This window comes from Amphibalanus amphitrite, unplaced genomic scaffold (genome assembly GCF_019059575.1).
Source record: "Amphibalanus amphitrite isolate SeventyFive unplaced genomic scaffold, NRLGWU_Aamphi_draft 000241F_arrow, whole genome shotgun sequence".
Classification (NCBI taxonomy): Eukaryota; Metazoa; Arthropoda; class Thecostraca; order Balanomorpha; family Balanidae; genus Amphibalanus; species Amphibalanus amphitrite.
In genome coordinates this window covers 436,172-452,012 of record NW_024881736.1, presented here as the reverse complement: position 1 = coordinate 452,012, position 15,841 = coordinate 436,172, and the positions used below count along the sequence as shown (strand labels likewise).

At 56.5% G+C, this 15,841-nt stretch overlaps 1 protein-coding gene across 1 annotated transcript; it reads right to left on the bottom strand.

Annotated features, from left to right (window-relative positions):
• Positions 1 to 2,598: 2,598 nt before the first annotated feature.
• On the bottom strand, positions 2,599 to 14,504 carry LOC122386133 (GTPase-activating protein and VPS9 domain-containing protein 1-like). Its single transcript, XM_043375017.1, has 18 exons — positions 14,373 to 14,504; positions 13,795 to 13,971; positions 13,156 to 13,332; positions 12,639 to 12,848; positions 11,400 to 12,089; positions 11,288 to 11,363; positions 10,943 to 11,082; positions 9,928 to 10,105; positions 9,430 to 9,588; positions 8,885 to 9,061; positions 7,518 to 7,636; positions 6,654 to 7,236; positions 6,173 to 6,362; positions 5,702 to 5,834; positions 5,156 to 5,341; positions 4,506 to 4,868; positions 4,043 to 4,207; positions 2,599 to 3,398 (listed from the first exon to the last, which is right to left on the bottom strand). Exons 1-18 carry the CDS (start codon positions 14,475 to 14,477, stop codon positions 2,937 to 2,939), a joined length of 4,290 nt encoding a protein of 1,429 aa, XP_043230952.1. The 5' UTR covers positions 14,478 to 14,504; the 3' UTR covers positions 2,599 to 2,936.
• Between the last annotated feature and the right edge of the window lie 1,337 nt (positions 14,505 to 15,841).

Below are 15,841 nucleotides of genomic sequence, written 5' to 3'. Positions count from 1 at the left end.
AGGCAGGTCGGCAGCAGATTCACCAGAACGGTGGCAGGTGCGACAGGTCGGCAGCAGGTTTACCAGGGCGGCGACAGGTCCGGCAGGGCGACGACTGACCTGTTTCACCAGGGCGGCAGCGTAGACGCGGCGGCAGGCCCGCTGGGGTGGCAGCAGGTCCCAGGGCGGTCGCAGGCTCACCAGGGCGGCGACAGATCCGGCAGGGCGACGGCAGTTTCACCAGGGCGGAAGCGTAGACGCGGCGGCAGGTCCGCCGGGGTGGCAGCAGGTCCAGGGCGGCCGCAGGCTCACCAGGGCGGCGACAGGTTCGGCAGGGCGACGGCAGTTTCACCAGGGCGGCAGCGTAGACACGGCGGCAAGTCCCAGGGCGGCTCAGGCTCACCAGGGCGGCGACAGGTCCGGCAGGTCGTCGGCAGGTCGGCCTCAGCAGCAGGCAGTCAGCACTAGCAGATTCTCGGGGCAGCCCTGGCTGAGGTGGGATGTCATCAGAAACTGCACGTCTGGGTGCCGGTGTCGGATGTCGTACAGACCACGCAGCGAGGCTTTACTGCGCAGCACGCCCTGCTGGCAGCGCAGGAGTGTCGGCAGCCCAGCGGGTGCTTTCGGGTCGCCTTCCTCAACTTCCTTTCGGAAACTGGCGCTCGCCACTCAGGGAGTCGGGCGACGTCTCCAAAGCTGGGAGACAGATGCTGAAGTCGATATGATGTGATTTTATGCCCTCAGCTCGGTGCCAGTCATTGTGTTGTTATGTGCAGGTAGCCACTCCTCGCCATCCTGCACGCCAAAGGACCAGCCCCGAACCTGCAAAACACATTACCAAGTTTATTAACACAATGCAACATGAAAAAATTCACTAAGCGATGGCAAGCAAAAATAATCAATGCCCAAAGGTGCCTTTTCTTCGATTGCCTTTTCTATGTGCTGATATGAAGCCTCAAAACATGTACCTACCATTTTATATTTATGTATTGATTGCAGGCCTGACTCAGAATTCAGTTGAAACAAGCAAATAACACAATTTTTCATTATTATTTTGAATTTGGGCCTGGCATTACTGTTCCATGCACAGGTGCTTCTGCGTATAAAATCATATGAAGCAAATGCATTAGGTAAATAGTCTCAACAAATAGAAATTAGTAGTAGCACAGGTGGTATAAATAGAAACCAATATATAGACATTAGACAAGGATGAGCTTGTTTAGTTAGCAAATGTCAATGACATAACATTTACATAAACAAGAATGGGATTTTCAGTAATAAGCATGTCAGAAATCCTTTTAAATTCAATTGTGAAAGTTTAGATACAGATTATAAAATCTGGCAACAACATATTGAAAAGAAGTAACAATGATCTTCAACTTTGCACAAAAGATGTGCCAAAATTTTGGTGAGAAATCACTTGCACTGAATTTTGAGACCCGAAAGCCCCTGGGCCCTGACGCACCTGACAGTGAGTGAATTTTTTTCCAGTCTGGGAGGTAAGCATACATTGATTTGTTATTTGATACTATTTAATTTGACAAATAAGTTGTTATTTTCACAAAGCATTAAGATTTATAGAAGCTAACCACTTCCGATCCGAAACAATTTACAACTATTCCATCTCCATTCTCCTTCTCATTATGTTTTAAACAATGCTAAGGTATTTTACAACTTAATATGAGATTATCATGCTCCCTTTGAAAGCCAAAAATGGCAAAAAAGGTTAAACCGGGTTGAACTGAAACGTGGCTGATCTGCCTGTAATACTCATGCTTATACAGTTGAATTATTTGAATACCTGAGCTGAACTGCTGAAGCTGGTCATTCTTCATGATCTCTGAGACGACAAGTGTGTGAATGCCACTTATGTATATGCTTTTCCGATCTTCAAACACATAAAAAGTGATATTATTATCAAATAAACAATATTCAAACTTCGTATAACGATACACGCAACGGCTGGAAAACACTGCGCCGGTGCGCCAGAATTGACAGCATGGCCTGAATCTCAGCGACCAATCAGCTTTCGACCATCCCAGTGACGTCACATTGGCAGCATTTGGTAGCAATTTTCCTCCTATGGCCCGGTAAAGGGACGGACCCCCCCTGGATTGATGCTTGATGCTTACGAAACAAACAGCTGGGACAAGCAAGAGAAGACGTGTATTATACAAAAATAGCGCAGTAAAGACAAAACATTGAGGGTCGCCGTCACTAATTTGATGTTTGGTTACCTCCCGCCTCTGCTGTGCATTCAGTTACTTTTAATGCCCAGTTTTGACGAGTTTTTATACTTGGGACCGACTTTGTTGCCTTATCATCTTAATTGAAAGGCTGTCTTGCTGTGAGTTGAGGACAAAGCAGTTCCTATTAAATGAGCACATTCTTCGCCAAGTTACACTGGAAAACTGGGCTTCCCGATATTTTTACGTACTCTCATTTTTAAGTACTGCATTAGTTTAAATTTGGCGTGACCACATGTCCGGAAGTAAAAAAGCACGATTTTCCCCATATATTAGCCACTGGAGATTCGCTTAATTCTTTTCTATTCCACATCCACCCGCCATTTGAAGGATCTCTCTAAACCGTAGGGTAAAATCTAGAAAACAGCCGGGTGGTGCATATTGTGTTACATATATTATTGTTTTTGTTTTAGCATACAAACCGTACACATATAATTTACTGATAATGCGAAAAGCATGATACGCCTCAGCCAACAACGCGTTAGACGCCACCGCAGTGCCTACCGCCGTAACAGCGCTACTGATCACCTGGCGCGGGCCGGCGCCGGTGGGCCGCCCGCTCTGCCCGGGGAGCCGCGCCCGGCCGCCCTCCACCGCCCGCCCTCCGCACTGAGTACACCGCCGCCCGTCACACGTGCCGGCCGGCCGGGCTGCGTTACCGGACACAGGACGGGACGGCCGCACCTCCCCCGCCCCCGCCTCGGGCCGGCCTCAGTTGTAGTCCATGGTCTTGATGAACTCGACGGCCGAGCAGAACTGGGTCCACCAGTACTGGTCCTCGCCGCTCAGCCGCTCGCCGTAGAAGCTGCCCACGTACTGGATGGTCGAGAGCAGCGAGCTCGGACACGCCTTGATGAGCACGAACACCAGCACGGGGATGAGGTCGTCGGCGGCCGGCACCGAGCGCTCGCTGGCCATGTGCAGCAGGTTCATGATGGCCGCGCAGCAGCGCGTCACGCACGACACCTTGTCGCGCGCCGTCTTGTACGCGTTGAGCGCCACGATCTCGGCCTGGGCGCTGGGCCACGGCTGCTCGTAGTGGTAGACGCTGGGGATCTTGAGGTCCGGGTGGGAGGGGGTGACGACCAGCGCCAGCCGCCGCATGTGCCCGGTCAGCACCTGGTCCCGGCTCACGTCCGCCTCGCCGTTCGGGTACAGCGCCAGAGTGTAGATCTGGGGGAGCGGGCCGCCGGGTCAGGACAACCACTTTGTCTAAAGGGACCGTTCACCCCCCGCCCCCCCCATCACCACACACACACACACACACACACACACACACACACACACACACACACACACACACACACACACACACTGACACGGTACAGCGCCAACGGATCTGGGGGAGCCGGGGAAGGGTCAGCTCAGGGGACACCCTATATCACAACACTGCGCCAGCGTGTATATCTGGGGAAGCGGGGAGGATAAAATACAACCACTGCGACCATACAGCGCCAGAGTATATAATTAACACTAAACACCCGTACTGCACGTTATAGAGCCAGGGTGTAGCTCTGGTGGAGAGGATAGAGTTAGAGAACTGCTAGCGCCACGGTCGAGTAGGAAGGGCTATAATTGATAACAATCCCCACCGTTACGGTACACACACAGCGCTAGCGCGTAGATCCCAGGGAGGAGAGGCAGCCGCGATAATCAACATGGAATTATAAATAAGTAAGCCAGAGACGGTTTTCAGAGAACAAGTTCCCAGTGATTACGGAGTCCGACAGCCACCAGCGTCATATGCGTTTACGGGGCCGGACTGGTCTAAGTGATTGCTTGTGTGTGGGAGGAGAGGGGGAGGGGGAGTAACTGACCTTGGCCATGACCATCTGTTCGATGGCCTCTCGCGCCAGGAGGAGCTGCTTGTCGTCGGCCACCTGCCAGTCGGGGTCACGCAGCAGCTCGTCACCCAGGTGGGTGAGGAAGCGCTCCACCAGGTCCGTCTTCTCGTCAGAGGCGGCCGCCTGCTGGAAACTCGCCTGAAACGCAGGGTACACACCGGGTCAGCGTTGGTCGGGGGGGGGGGGGGAGGGGGAATTCAACGCAAGGCACCAGTAACAACAAGAAGCTTTTACGGACGGAAACGCAAACGTCAAACGATAGTAGTGGACTCGTGGGATACCATACCACTACGTAGACGATTATTTACAAGGAGCCCCGACAAAGCCGCAATCAAAACGGCGGAAAAGGAAAACTCGCGTGTTATCAATAAAGAAGAACGTTCACGTTAGCGCTAATTAGTGACCAGATGCTCAGCTACCCTTGTGCGCCACCAACCTTGAAACGCTTCAGTGTGTTCTTGTGTCTTTCGAGGAAGAGCAGCACACACTTGTCGACCAGGGCGCGCGTGCAGACGGCCTGGTCTCGGCGCACGTGCTGCGCGGTCAGCTGCAGGTGCGCCAGTGTGTCGAGCAGACCGTTCCGGCAGCGCACCAGGTAGGCCGTGTAGGCGCTGCGACCCGCGTAGTCGTCCCGGAGCGAGCGCAGCAGCGCCGCGCGGCCGGCCGCGTCCAGCAGCGACACACACCGGATCGTCTCGTGCAGCTGCGCCATCAGAGCGTGGTCCTGCAGACTGATGTACTCGGAGAGCTGGAGGCGTAGGAAGGCCAGCAGCGCGCACTGCTGATCGCCGGACGCCGCCTGTCGGTCAGAGAGGGTACTGCTGGTCAGTGGTCACCCACTGCAGTGGTCACTCGCTACTGGTCAACGGCCACCTGACGGCCAGAGAGCGGTCAGCGTGTTCGTGCGCGGAGGAAAACGATATTCTACGTCCTACGATAATACAGATCGTTCAGCCAGCCGGTCTACGCCCCTAACGTCTGGTGGACATCTCATTCGGCAGTTCAGACAGAAGAGCGGTCCTTACGGTCAGTTTGGGCCCGGACCGCCCCTCGCCGTACTACGCCCCGTCCCGTCCAGCGCCCTACCTGCGGCCTCCAGGGGAAGGTCTGCACATTGGCGGCGGACAGCACGCGGCGCAGCTTCCTCTTGGCGTCGGAGAACGCGTACGAGGCCTCCACGTTGTTGGGGTCGATGGCGAGCCGCACCAGGTCGGCCGCGGGCTCCTCCTCTGCGCCGGTCTCTGACGGACCGGCCGGGCCGCCCGGCCGCCGCTGCCGGGGCGGGCACAGCGGTCAGATATACACACACGGCGCCAGAGAGGTGCAGTGAGGCGCCGACAGAATATACAGAAGAGGAGGAACAGCCGTCAGCGACCAGTTATGAACGTTCCGGGAGGTACCAACAGTCAGAGTAAGCGGGGCTGTATTTCTGACAATCACGGCACGGGAAAACAGGGTGCAGACTGCGGATGGCTGCACCAATACGGGACGAGGAGCTCACCAAGGTGGAGTCAAAACCACACACAAATCCGTTATGTGCGCGCCTGGAAGTGCGCGCCTGGAAGCATGCCGCCTATGGAGCGTGGTTAGGGTTCGGTTACAGGACACTGACGCGCCGCTCACTGCCAGTACCTGCGCGGCGGGGTCGGAGCCCTTGCGCCGGTACTTGGCCAGGATGTCGTCCGACGTCTCAGCGGAGTCGACCGGCGGCGGTGCGGACCGCCGCTCCGTCACCTCCCGTCCGTCACCGGAGCCACGCTCCAGCCTGGCGACACAGCGGGAGTCCGGTCAGACAGCTGGGAGCAGAGAGCGGGACAGACGACGCAGGGACAGGGAACTCACAGGCCGGCAACCTTCCATGAGTGGTACAATCGCCCACACGTCCTGAATAGGACTGGCGAATGCAACTGCACAGAAGCTGGCGACAGCAGCTGCATCAACCAATGAAACTCAACGGAAAACAGCACAACCTCCACTTCGACAGTGTTCAGTAGGTACCTATAGTGTAAAATCGATATAATTACGATCTTATAGTTATATGAACGTATGTTAAAAAGATCAATCGCCCCAGACTGGCAACCAGCTCTGTTTTTTTTTACCCACCTCTCAGCGACGAGCTCCCGCGACCCCTTCCGGCGGTTCTTGGCGAATGGCAGTTTGAGACTCTTGAAGAAGCCCCGGCGGGCCTGGTCGTCGGTCGAGCGCCGGTCGCCCCGCTCGGCCGTCTTGTCGAAGCTGATGGACTTTGGTATGGCGCCGGTGGCGGCGGCCGGCCGCGCTGCGGGCTCAGACACTGTAATAGATGGAAGGGGGGGGGAGGGGAGGTTAGGGCAGCAGAGCGAGACGCGGGTACCAGGACGGTACCTGGGGGAGACTGGCGTTTATATGCATAAAACGCAGACGATAAATAATTACCGGTAAAACAGCCATTGCCTGTGGCGCTGGGCAACAGAGCTTTCTTGGCTCAAGATACACATGGACCAGACAGTAACGACAACAGAAAGAGACAAAAGAGACACACAGAGGTAGGGTATCCGGCCCACCAGCACTGGGTGAGCTCAGGTGGCAGTCGCTCGGTACGTACCGGTCGACTCGGCGGCGGCTGCGGCCGACTCGGCAGCCGCTCCGGCCGACTCAGCGATCTCGCTGCAGCTGCTGCTCGAGGAGCACGGCTCCACCGCCGGCAGCGGCGGCGGCGCGCCGGCAGACGTCGGACTGCGCGGCGGGCTGGGCGGCGCGGCCGCGGCGGCCGGCGGCGGCGCGGGCAGCGACTGGGCGGCCGGCGCGCGGCCCGCAGACCCCGCCGCCGCCGCCGCCTGCCGCCCGCGCTCCCGCTGCAGGCCGGAGGCGGAGCTGAAGTCGGACGACACCGACTCGCCGGACATCTGGCGACCGCGCTCGGCGCGCGGGGGTCCTCCGCCGGCAGGACCGGCCGCCCCCGCGGCAGCCGCCGCCGCCGCCACGGCCGGCGCGCTGGCCGACGGTTTGAGGGCGGGCGAGCCGGGCGCGGCGGCCGGCTCTGAGCGCGCCGTGTCGTCCGAGCGCGCCACGCTCACCGAGTCGTCGGCGTCCACCTCCGCCAGCCGGTCCCGCTCCGAGTCCGAGGCCAGCACGTCCGTGCTCCAGGCCTCCGAGGCCGTCTCACTTATGTCCACACCGACCGAGCCCTGCCGCCGACCAGAGCACGGCGGCGTCACAGAACGGAGCAGAGCACGGCGGCGTCAGATGAGGGACGGTCTTCAGGACGTGACTTAAAGTTATGAACGAAGCGCATTGCATGCAAGGACAAACAATATCGACTGTAGGCTACTCCTGTAAAAGTTACGCCCGAACTCATCTAGAAGAGCGAAGCTACGCACTGGAGCGCAATTCATTGATTGTGCAGAGGTCTCAGTGACTTCCAGTGACCTTGCAGAGGCCCCAGTACCTCCATAGTCCCAGTACTGACCGTGCAGAGGTCGAGCAGCTGTCGCGAGGAGAGCGGCGCCTCGGCCTGCTCCACCGTCTCCGTGTCGCTCGCCAGCACGTCCGTGCTCCACGTGTCAGACACCATCGACACCGTCTCGTCTGGGGACACAGAGCACAACCGTCAGGACGTCAAGTCAGTGGGGCGACATCGACACAGACGCCAGGTTAGCGGGCCGGAGGCGACTCAGCAGGTAGGAGACCGCACCAGCAGCCAGCCCCCCCCCCCCTCTCCCAAAAAATGCACGAGTAGTAGCAAGGCCCTTCAGTTGTACCCCTATATCCCTATTAGTGGCAGGCTCCTGGCTACCCCTAATAATTAGTGGAAGGGGGGGGGCTGTTTACGACCCCCCTTGACATCTCGAGATCTAACGGGCCGATTTTCAAAATTCAAACGACATTCGATTTCGCTCAACGTGATCTACATTTCTAAAAAATAAAAAATAAAAATTAAAAAAAAAATGTCGATAGGGGGGTAGAGGGGGGTAAAAATGGGCAAATTGCAGATACATTTTAGACTGTTTATCATGGCCAGGTTTCTGAACCAATCTTAACGCAACTTTTGCCGATCGATAGAGAATGAACCAGGAATTCACATGGATCCTAAAAATATGCATTTTCAAAAATCATAGGCGGATACAGATCATTGAGATTGGGGGTACACAAAAAGTATAGTAAATAAGGTTTTTGTTGGTACTGTTTCTAAAAAGGGTGGTAATGGTCTTGTTATGTTACAATTTTCTTATGAGAGAACGACTACAATTGTATTGGTCATGCATGGGCGGTGTCAGGGCACCTATGTTGGGAGGTAAAACATAACCCCCCTTTTTTGACGCCTGGATCCGCCTATTATAGCAAAAACGTGTCAAAAGAGGATGCACAATAACTTTGTATATGTTATCACATGATACCTTTCATTCACTGTTCGTAAAACTGGTGCATACAGTTATAATACATCAGCATCGTGATCTTCGCCCAAATGACTCGCTTCACGAATAGGACCCCCCAATTCCCAGTGCTCTGGAGCCGCCCCTGGTAAAGTTATGAACTTGAAATTTTCAGGGAATGTGCCCAATTTAGTTTTGGGAAAAGTCAGAAAATTTCAGCATCGTAGCTTCAGCGGTTTCGGAGATATTCCAGAAAAACCTGAGGGGTGGATGAAAACAACCCCCCCCCCCCCTGCCACTAATAGGGATATACGGCCTTAGGTTGTACCTATGTCAAAAAGTGGCAATTTAATACGGCCGTTCCTTCAGTTACAAAAATACCAGATTGGACAGACATTTGACAAACCCAAAGCACACTCCATTATTTACAACAGCGCAGAAAAATCAGTGACCGTGCCCGTACCTTCGTTGAGCGGTTTGATGTTGAACTTGCCGAACTTGTCCTCGATAACGGTGGCGGGCGGTTTGGGCGGCGGCGGCGCGGGGGCGGGGGCGGCACGCGCCCCGGGCCGGCCGCCACCGCCACCGCCGACAGCTGCGTCAGTCTCGTCGGTGACCTGGGAGGAGGGCGTGTTGCGACCTGCCGTGAGACGGAAGGGAGCGTCAGCTCCGGCAGAGCAGATACAGGACCCGTGGCGCGGCAGACAGGACCCCACAATGGAACAAACGAGGAGACACGATACGCAGCCACCAGAGCGGCCGGGAAGGCATCAGAGCCTGCTGGCCGCTGGGTCAGCTCAAGTCACAGCAGGTAAGGTCAGGCGAGATCAGAAATCAGGATGAGGGCTAGGTCAGGTGAGAATCAGACAAAGGGGTACGTCAGGTCGGGTCAGATCCGGTGAGGCGAGGTCAGATGAGATCAGATGAGTTTCAGCGAAGGACTAGGCCATACGAGATCAGGCGATATCAGGTGAGGTCAGATCCCAGGTCGGCCGGGTGGGGGCTCACCGGAGACGTTGGGCGTCTCCCTGCCGGACACGTTGGCCGATATCATGTCGCTCAGGTTGTCCTCCTTGTACTGTTCCGCGTCCTCCAGGCTGGAGTCGTCACTGGCGCTCAGCTGACTGGCGCCCTCAGAAATCACCTCCAGAATGTCCGACGTGTTGCCTGTCGGGGAGCGGTGGAGTTACGAGTCAACAGCGGCCAGCCCAGCGTAATGAAGGCAAGTGACCAGACCACGCAAACACTGTGGCTCAGTAAAGTACAGCAGAGCGAGTAAAGTTCATAACAGACAGCACAAAACGTAGTGCCAATGTGTGGATTACGGGTCCTCTAAGATTGAGGTCCTCTAAGGTCCTCTAAGCTAACACGCGCCACGACTGGCGGACCTGCGCGTCACTCGATGCAGAACCAGCCGACCTCAAGAGTACGAGACTGACCTACGGCACACACATTGCGGAGCAGCAGAGGGATCCCCGACCCCCGGTCCCGAGTGCGTCGGCTCACCGATGGATCCCTCCAGCTCCTGGCTGAGGCTGAACCGGGTGCGCTTCTCGGCCGTCTCGGGTACGGCGGCCGAGGCGGAGGTGAGGCTCTCCCGATCATCGGGCTCCGAGGGGGCGCCCGAGTCACCGGCGTCCGGCGGCACAGCACCGCCGTCCGACTGCTGGCCGGCCCGCAGCACCTGAACGGAACAGAGGGAGGTGAGAGGGACTGCAGCTGACTGCAGGGACTGCAGCGGGCCGGTCTGCGACCCGGCCCGCATCGGACGGCCACACGTCAGTGGCGCGAAAACTGGCCCGACTCCTTTTTCAAGACTATCTTCGGGAGCACCCTGCCGCTCCCCATCCCCGGAGAGGACCGAGAGGCCGCCATCTCGGTGCACCAGTTGAGGGCGGGCCACTGGGGCCGCTCGCTCCAATACCTGCACCGGATCGGCCGCCACCCCTCCGTGGCATGCCTGCAGTGCCCCGATAAGCGGTGCCCCGCGGCGCTCTGCGCCGTGTGCCGGGAGGAGGCGGACGTGCCGGAGCACGTCTTGCTCCGCTGCCCGGCCCTCGCTGGCGCCCGCCTGCGGCTAACTGGCAGCATTTACGTCGACCCGTCGCGGCTGCGGGACGCCGACCTGGTGGCTGCCTTGGAGGCCGGCTACCTTCGCCATAGGGAGCCTCTCGGCTATGGTCCTCCGTAAGGAGGTCCCAGGGGGAACAACAACAACAACAACCCGGCCCGCAGCACCTGCACGGCGCGAGTGAGGTGTTAAAGTAGGTGGAGAATGGACAATGGGCGAGAGCGTTTGACAAATGAGGTGCGAACTGAATGAATAAGCCCGATTATGTTCAGCAATACGCTGGAGAGGTCGAGCCATGACAAGCATACCGAGTAATACAGGAAATTTCTCAACAGATTACCTAGACTGGGCAGCGCTTAAACTGCTTGGAGCCCGCCCGGGGTACTTCAACGGTACCAGTCACTGACCTTTTATTCGTAGATCATGCCGGGACAGGCGCCGTCCACTGACCTTTTGTTCAGGGATCATGCCGGGACAGGCGCCGGGAGTGTTAAGCGACACCACCAGCACCTCCAGAGCCGATTCCTCGGAGGGAGCCGGCTGAGCGGCGCCGGCCGTGCCGCCGATACTGCGCGCGCGACGCTGGTGCACTGACGGACACAAACAGACGCGGGTCAGGCACGGACAGGGGGTAATGCGTGCGATATCTCGCACGATAGTTGTCACCATGACTAATAATGACAAATATGGACCATTTACACGTTGCCGAGTTGCGACATATTACAAACAAAAACTATAAGAATATCAAACGGTGCTTCCCCCCCCCCCGTGGCCCGATGTTCCCCAGTGTCCCACCTTTGTCCATGATCCGGTTCCGCCGGCCTCCCTGGTTGCCGGCGCCGTGGCCGGCCTGGCCGCCCTGGGGCGCCGTCCCGGGGCTATGGCCGGCGCCGGCGGCCGGCGGGAGCGGGGGCGGCGGCGGCGGCGGCTCCGGAGACGGCAGGTGCGCCACCAGGCCCTCCAGCAGCTTCTTGTCGGCGGGGTCGGCGGAGCGGGCGGCCAGGCCGCGCACCAGCGTCACCAGGTGGTCCAGGTGCTGGCGCGTCACCAACACAGCCGAGCGGCTCAGGCCCACCAGGTGCGAGCCACGCTCTGGCGGCCCGCCGGCCGGCCCGGCCTCGGCGCCGCCTCCGCCGGCCAGCACCGCCGACACCAGAGCCGGCATGCGGGCCTTGTCGAACCGGTCGTAGAAGGGCCGCAGGCGCGGGTCCACCTGGTCCGCCTGGTCCATGGCCAGCACCTGCAGAATCTGCCCTACCTGGATCAGGTTGTGGCGCGCCGCTGGGCTCACGGGCGCCTCCAAGAGGCCGTACTGCACCGGGTCCACCACGGCCGGGCAGATGAAGAAGGCGAACATGAGGTCCACGCAGATGGCGCTCAGCTGGTCTGACGAGCAGCGGCCGGCCTCTGCCAGCAGTTCGCGCAGCGTGCGCACCACCCAGGCCAGGCTGGCCGGGAAGCACGCCGCGCTGGCCGTGATCTCCGAGACGAAACTCTCCGTGAGCCGGGCCAGCCGGTCGGCGACGGCCGAGTGGGGCGGCCCGTCCCCGGAGACGGGCCGCGCGGCGCGCTCCTCCGCAGACAGGCCCTCGTCCACCTGTCGGGGGGGGGGGGGGAGTGACAGTCCGAACACAGGGGTAATGCAGACAGGCCCTCGTCCACCTGGCGGTGACGGGGCAAGGCGGGGTGACCGTACGACCACAGGGGTAATGCAGACAGACCCTCGTCCACCTGGCGGTGAAGGGGCCAGGGACAGGGGTAACTGTTCAAACACAGGGGAAATGATGGACCCCTCCCATAGACCTTCCACCGGCAGCAGTTACGGGCCAGAAGGATGGGGGGGGGGGGGCTGGCAACACGAGCACAGGGCATAACCTAAACCACGCGGCACACCAGTGTCACATTAGTTAAAATATTAAAAAGCGCAAGAACTCAAGCTATCCCACGACAATGCATGACAGAATCTTGCTCCCTCCATGACTCATTACCGGCCATCAACGTCAGAGCCGCCCATTAGCTAACCCACATACTGAGCGAGTACTCGCTCAGTATGTGGGTGTACGGCTTTGGTCGATCTATCGTGGAATGCCTCAGTACTAAGAGCCCATAGGATGAATTCCTACGAGTGCACTAAGGCTCGTCGCACCTTGTTGGGGTCGATGTCCAGGTACCACTCGTCGTCCATGATGAGCTGCATGGTGGGCTGGTGCAGGGCCGACGTCAGGAACAGCTTGGCCTCGAACAGGCCCTCGCAGAACGCCTTGTAGACGCGGCTGAACACGCACGAGCCGCGGCGCAGCAGCCGCTGCGGCTCCTCGGAGTTGACCACCTGGGTGACCATCAGCTCCCGCAGCACCTGGGGATGAAGAGGGTGATTACTGAGGTCAGTCAGCTCCTGCTACAGCTGGAGGTGCAGAGCAGCAGACCACCGTCAGCTCACACCAGATCTGGACTGGAACAGAGGGGAATCGTCAGCTCACGCAGAGCCTGATGTGCCACAGGGATCCCTCAGCTCCCGGAGGCTCTGCGGCGTAGGGGTGGATGCGGCCTCCTGAGCTCCCGGACCCGGTTCCTCGCAGTGCGGACCCCTCAGCCCACGATCGGAGGAAAACGGTTCTCCCAGTTCCCGGTCCCCTGTGCCGGAGGCGTGCGCGCCCACTTGCCTGCAGGATGCAGCTGCCGTCCTCCTGCAGGATGCCGTTGCCGAAGACGCCCGAGTAGACGGTGTTGACCAGCTGGGTGACGCGCGCCGGCTCGCTCTGCTCGCAGTACAGCAGCAGGCGCGCCACCAGCGGCGGAGAGCTGCGCAGCTGCTGCAGCAGCTCAGAGTAGAACGGGTCCTGCGCGCAGCCATAGACCGGTACGTCCGTCAGTGGAGGGAGGGCGGGACGACACGGCACAGCACTTCCAGAAATGACTATACTAAAGCATTGAGGGGGCAGCCGAAATGTGATCACGAACTGGATAAAATCAGCCCCTTCCCTAAAATATTACCGCCGGGCAGCCGAAACGCGATCACGAACTGGATTACATCAGTTCCTTCCCTAAAATATTAGTTACCACCTCCTCTATGCACCAACTTATCAATTATTCCCTGAGGTGAAAACGTTAAACATTCAGCTGAAATAAAACGAAAGAAGCTTTTGCATATCTCACTTTCTTCACCGCCCATCTGTTGGTTCACTGAAGTACCTAGAACGGTCACTGGTGAAAAGGGACAGTTACTGAGGCTCCTGAGGCCTCCGAGTCCGGGTCGATGCCGGGTCGGCCGGCCGGTGGGAAGCGGCGCGTCGTCGACTTACGATGGGTCCGAGCTGTTTGTAGCTGTCCACGAAGCTGGCCGCCTGCAGCTGGGTGTCTCGGCGGCAGCAGCCGGCCGGCGTACTGTCGCCCCGCGACAGGATCAGACCCTCCAGGTTCACCTGCTGCTGGCGCGTGATCCACGACAGGTGGTACAGATCCTCGACGGCGCGCATCACCTACAAGGGCCGGGGAGGGGGAGGGGCGGGGGCGGGGGTGGGGGCGTGTCAGCGGGTCAGGCACAGAGGAAACACATAGGCCTGGATGGGCAACACTGTCCCAGCCAAACAGCTTCCCATACCCAGTGAGGGTATCCTAAATAGTGAACATTCAAGTACCAGGCATTTGCCCACATGACTGGAGACTGGACATCATAACTTTTGTGTTTTTAACTTTTTTCAACAGTAACATTGGAAGGACACAAACTTTGAGAGAAGAAGGCAAAAGTAATGTGCATACAATACAAAAATGGCAGATGACGAAAATGCAAACAAATACTATACAAAGGGGAAAGGTAATCCCATCCACTTGAAAGAGTTAATTGGTTGCTAGAAACCCCAGCTGCTGCTAACATTCTTACCTTGATGTTTAAATCTTGAATCTGAGCCTTCTCTGACTCCACAAATAACTTTTCCCTTTTCAGACATTGTGACAGGTCTAGCAACTCCTTGTAAGGAGTTGCCATTTTTGATCAAATCTGCAAAGGATATTAATTTGGTGAGTGAATGCCTCATGGTCAGAAGTTTTCACTGTTAGCTGTATATAGCTTCATACCTAATAAGGTGTAATTAGTCCCACCCTCTATGGTTACCTATTTAGTAATCTTGAGCTCATGCCTCATGAGGCTACTTCCATTCATGAATTTTTTAGATTTAGCTCCAAGAGGACTGAACCTCAATTGCAGAAGTAATGGATCCATTCAGTGACTTTTGCCCCTGCTCAGTATATTTACCAGAGTCAGCAATGAATATATTACATAGGCTTGAAATGTTATTTCATAACCTCAACACCTCACTGCAACCTCAACCATTTACCCATTAATTCAATTGCCTTGCCTCCCCCACAAAAATTCCCCTGGCTCAAGCCTCAAACTGATACTTGTGCTGTGCCTGCTGAAGCACAAACCAGCCACTTCTATTATAGACTGCAGTGGTTGCCCAGCATACAATGTACAATGCCTCTAAGCTCTGGTGCACATCTTCTAACATAAATTAGTTCTACTCAGCTACCTACCACAAAAATGAAAATTTTTGCAGCAATATTTATGTGTCTTGGCTGGTGTCAGTTCTTCTTTGTGCATTAAATCTGGGAAAGCACTTACCTATTCAAAATTACAATTTATGGGGTTATTCTATAAATCTATCAAAATATACCTCAAAGAAATGCTTATTAGATATGTCATAATGTTGGTGCAGAGAACTTTGACCACTCATTTTTGACAACTTTAATGAGTTTAGGGAACCCCTTAAAAAAGACTTTGTCATATACACACCCAGCTTATATCAAAGAACTTAAAGGACCACAGACCATATACACACTTGCTAATCATTCAAAAGCAACTGATTTTAATTTCAACTTTTATCTGAGGGCTTTCATTCATGAGCCCTGTAGAGCCTCCAACCAACCTCCGCCCACTGCGTCCCTACATCATCCTTCAATCACGGCACACAGCAACCCATGAACGACCCGTGCCTATGAAAAGCCCTCTGATACAATCCTGTCCATCCTGACACCAAAGCCAAATTGAAAATGAAAAGGGAAATTGAAATTGAGATGGGATCGTATTTTTCAGCTTCTAGCTCTCGAAATAAATTCAGAGGACACAACATCGAGCTGAGCCAGTGTACGATTAGGGCACCACAACTACTTCCAGAAACCTGAACAATAAAAATGAATGAAAAACATTATTTTAACATTGGAAAAACTGACTAATCACGGCCAACTCAAAATCCTGAGCCCTGATCGGCGGCCGGCTAGTACTCTTGCCGGCGCTCACATACGTGCTGGTTGCCCCGGCAACGGGCTATTGACCAATGAGAAGCGAGGAAA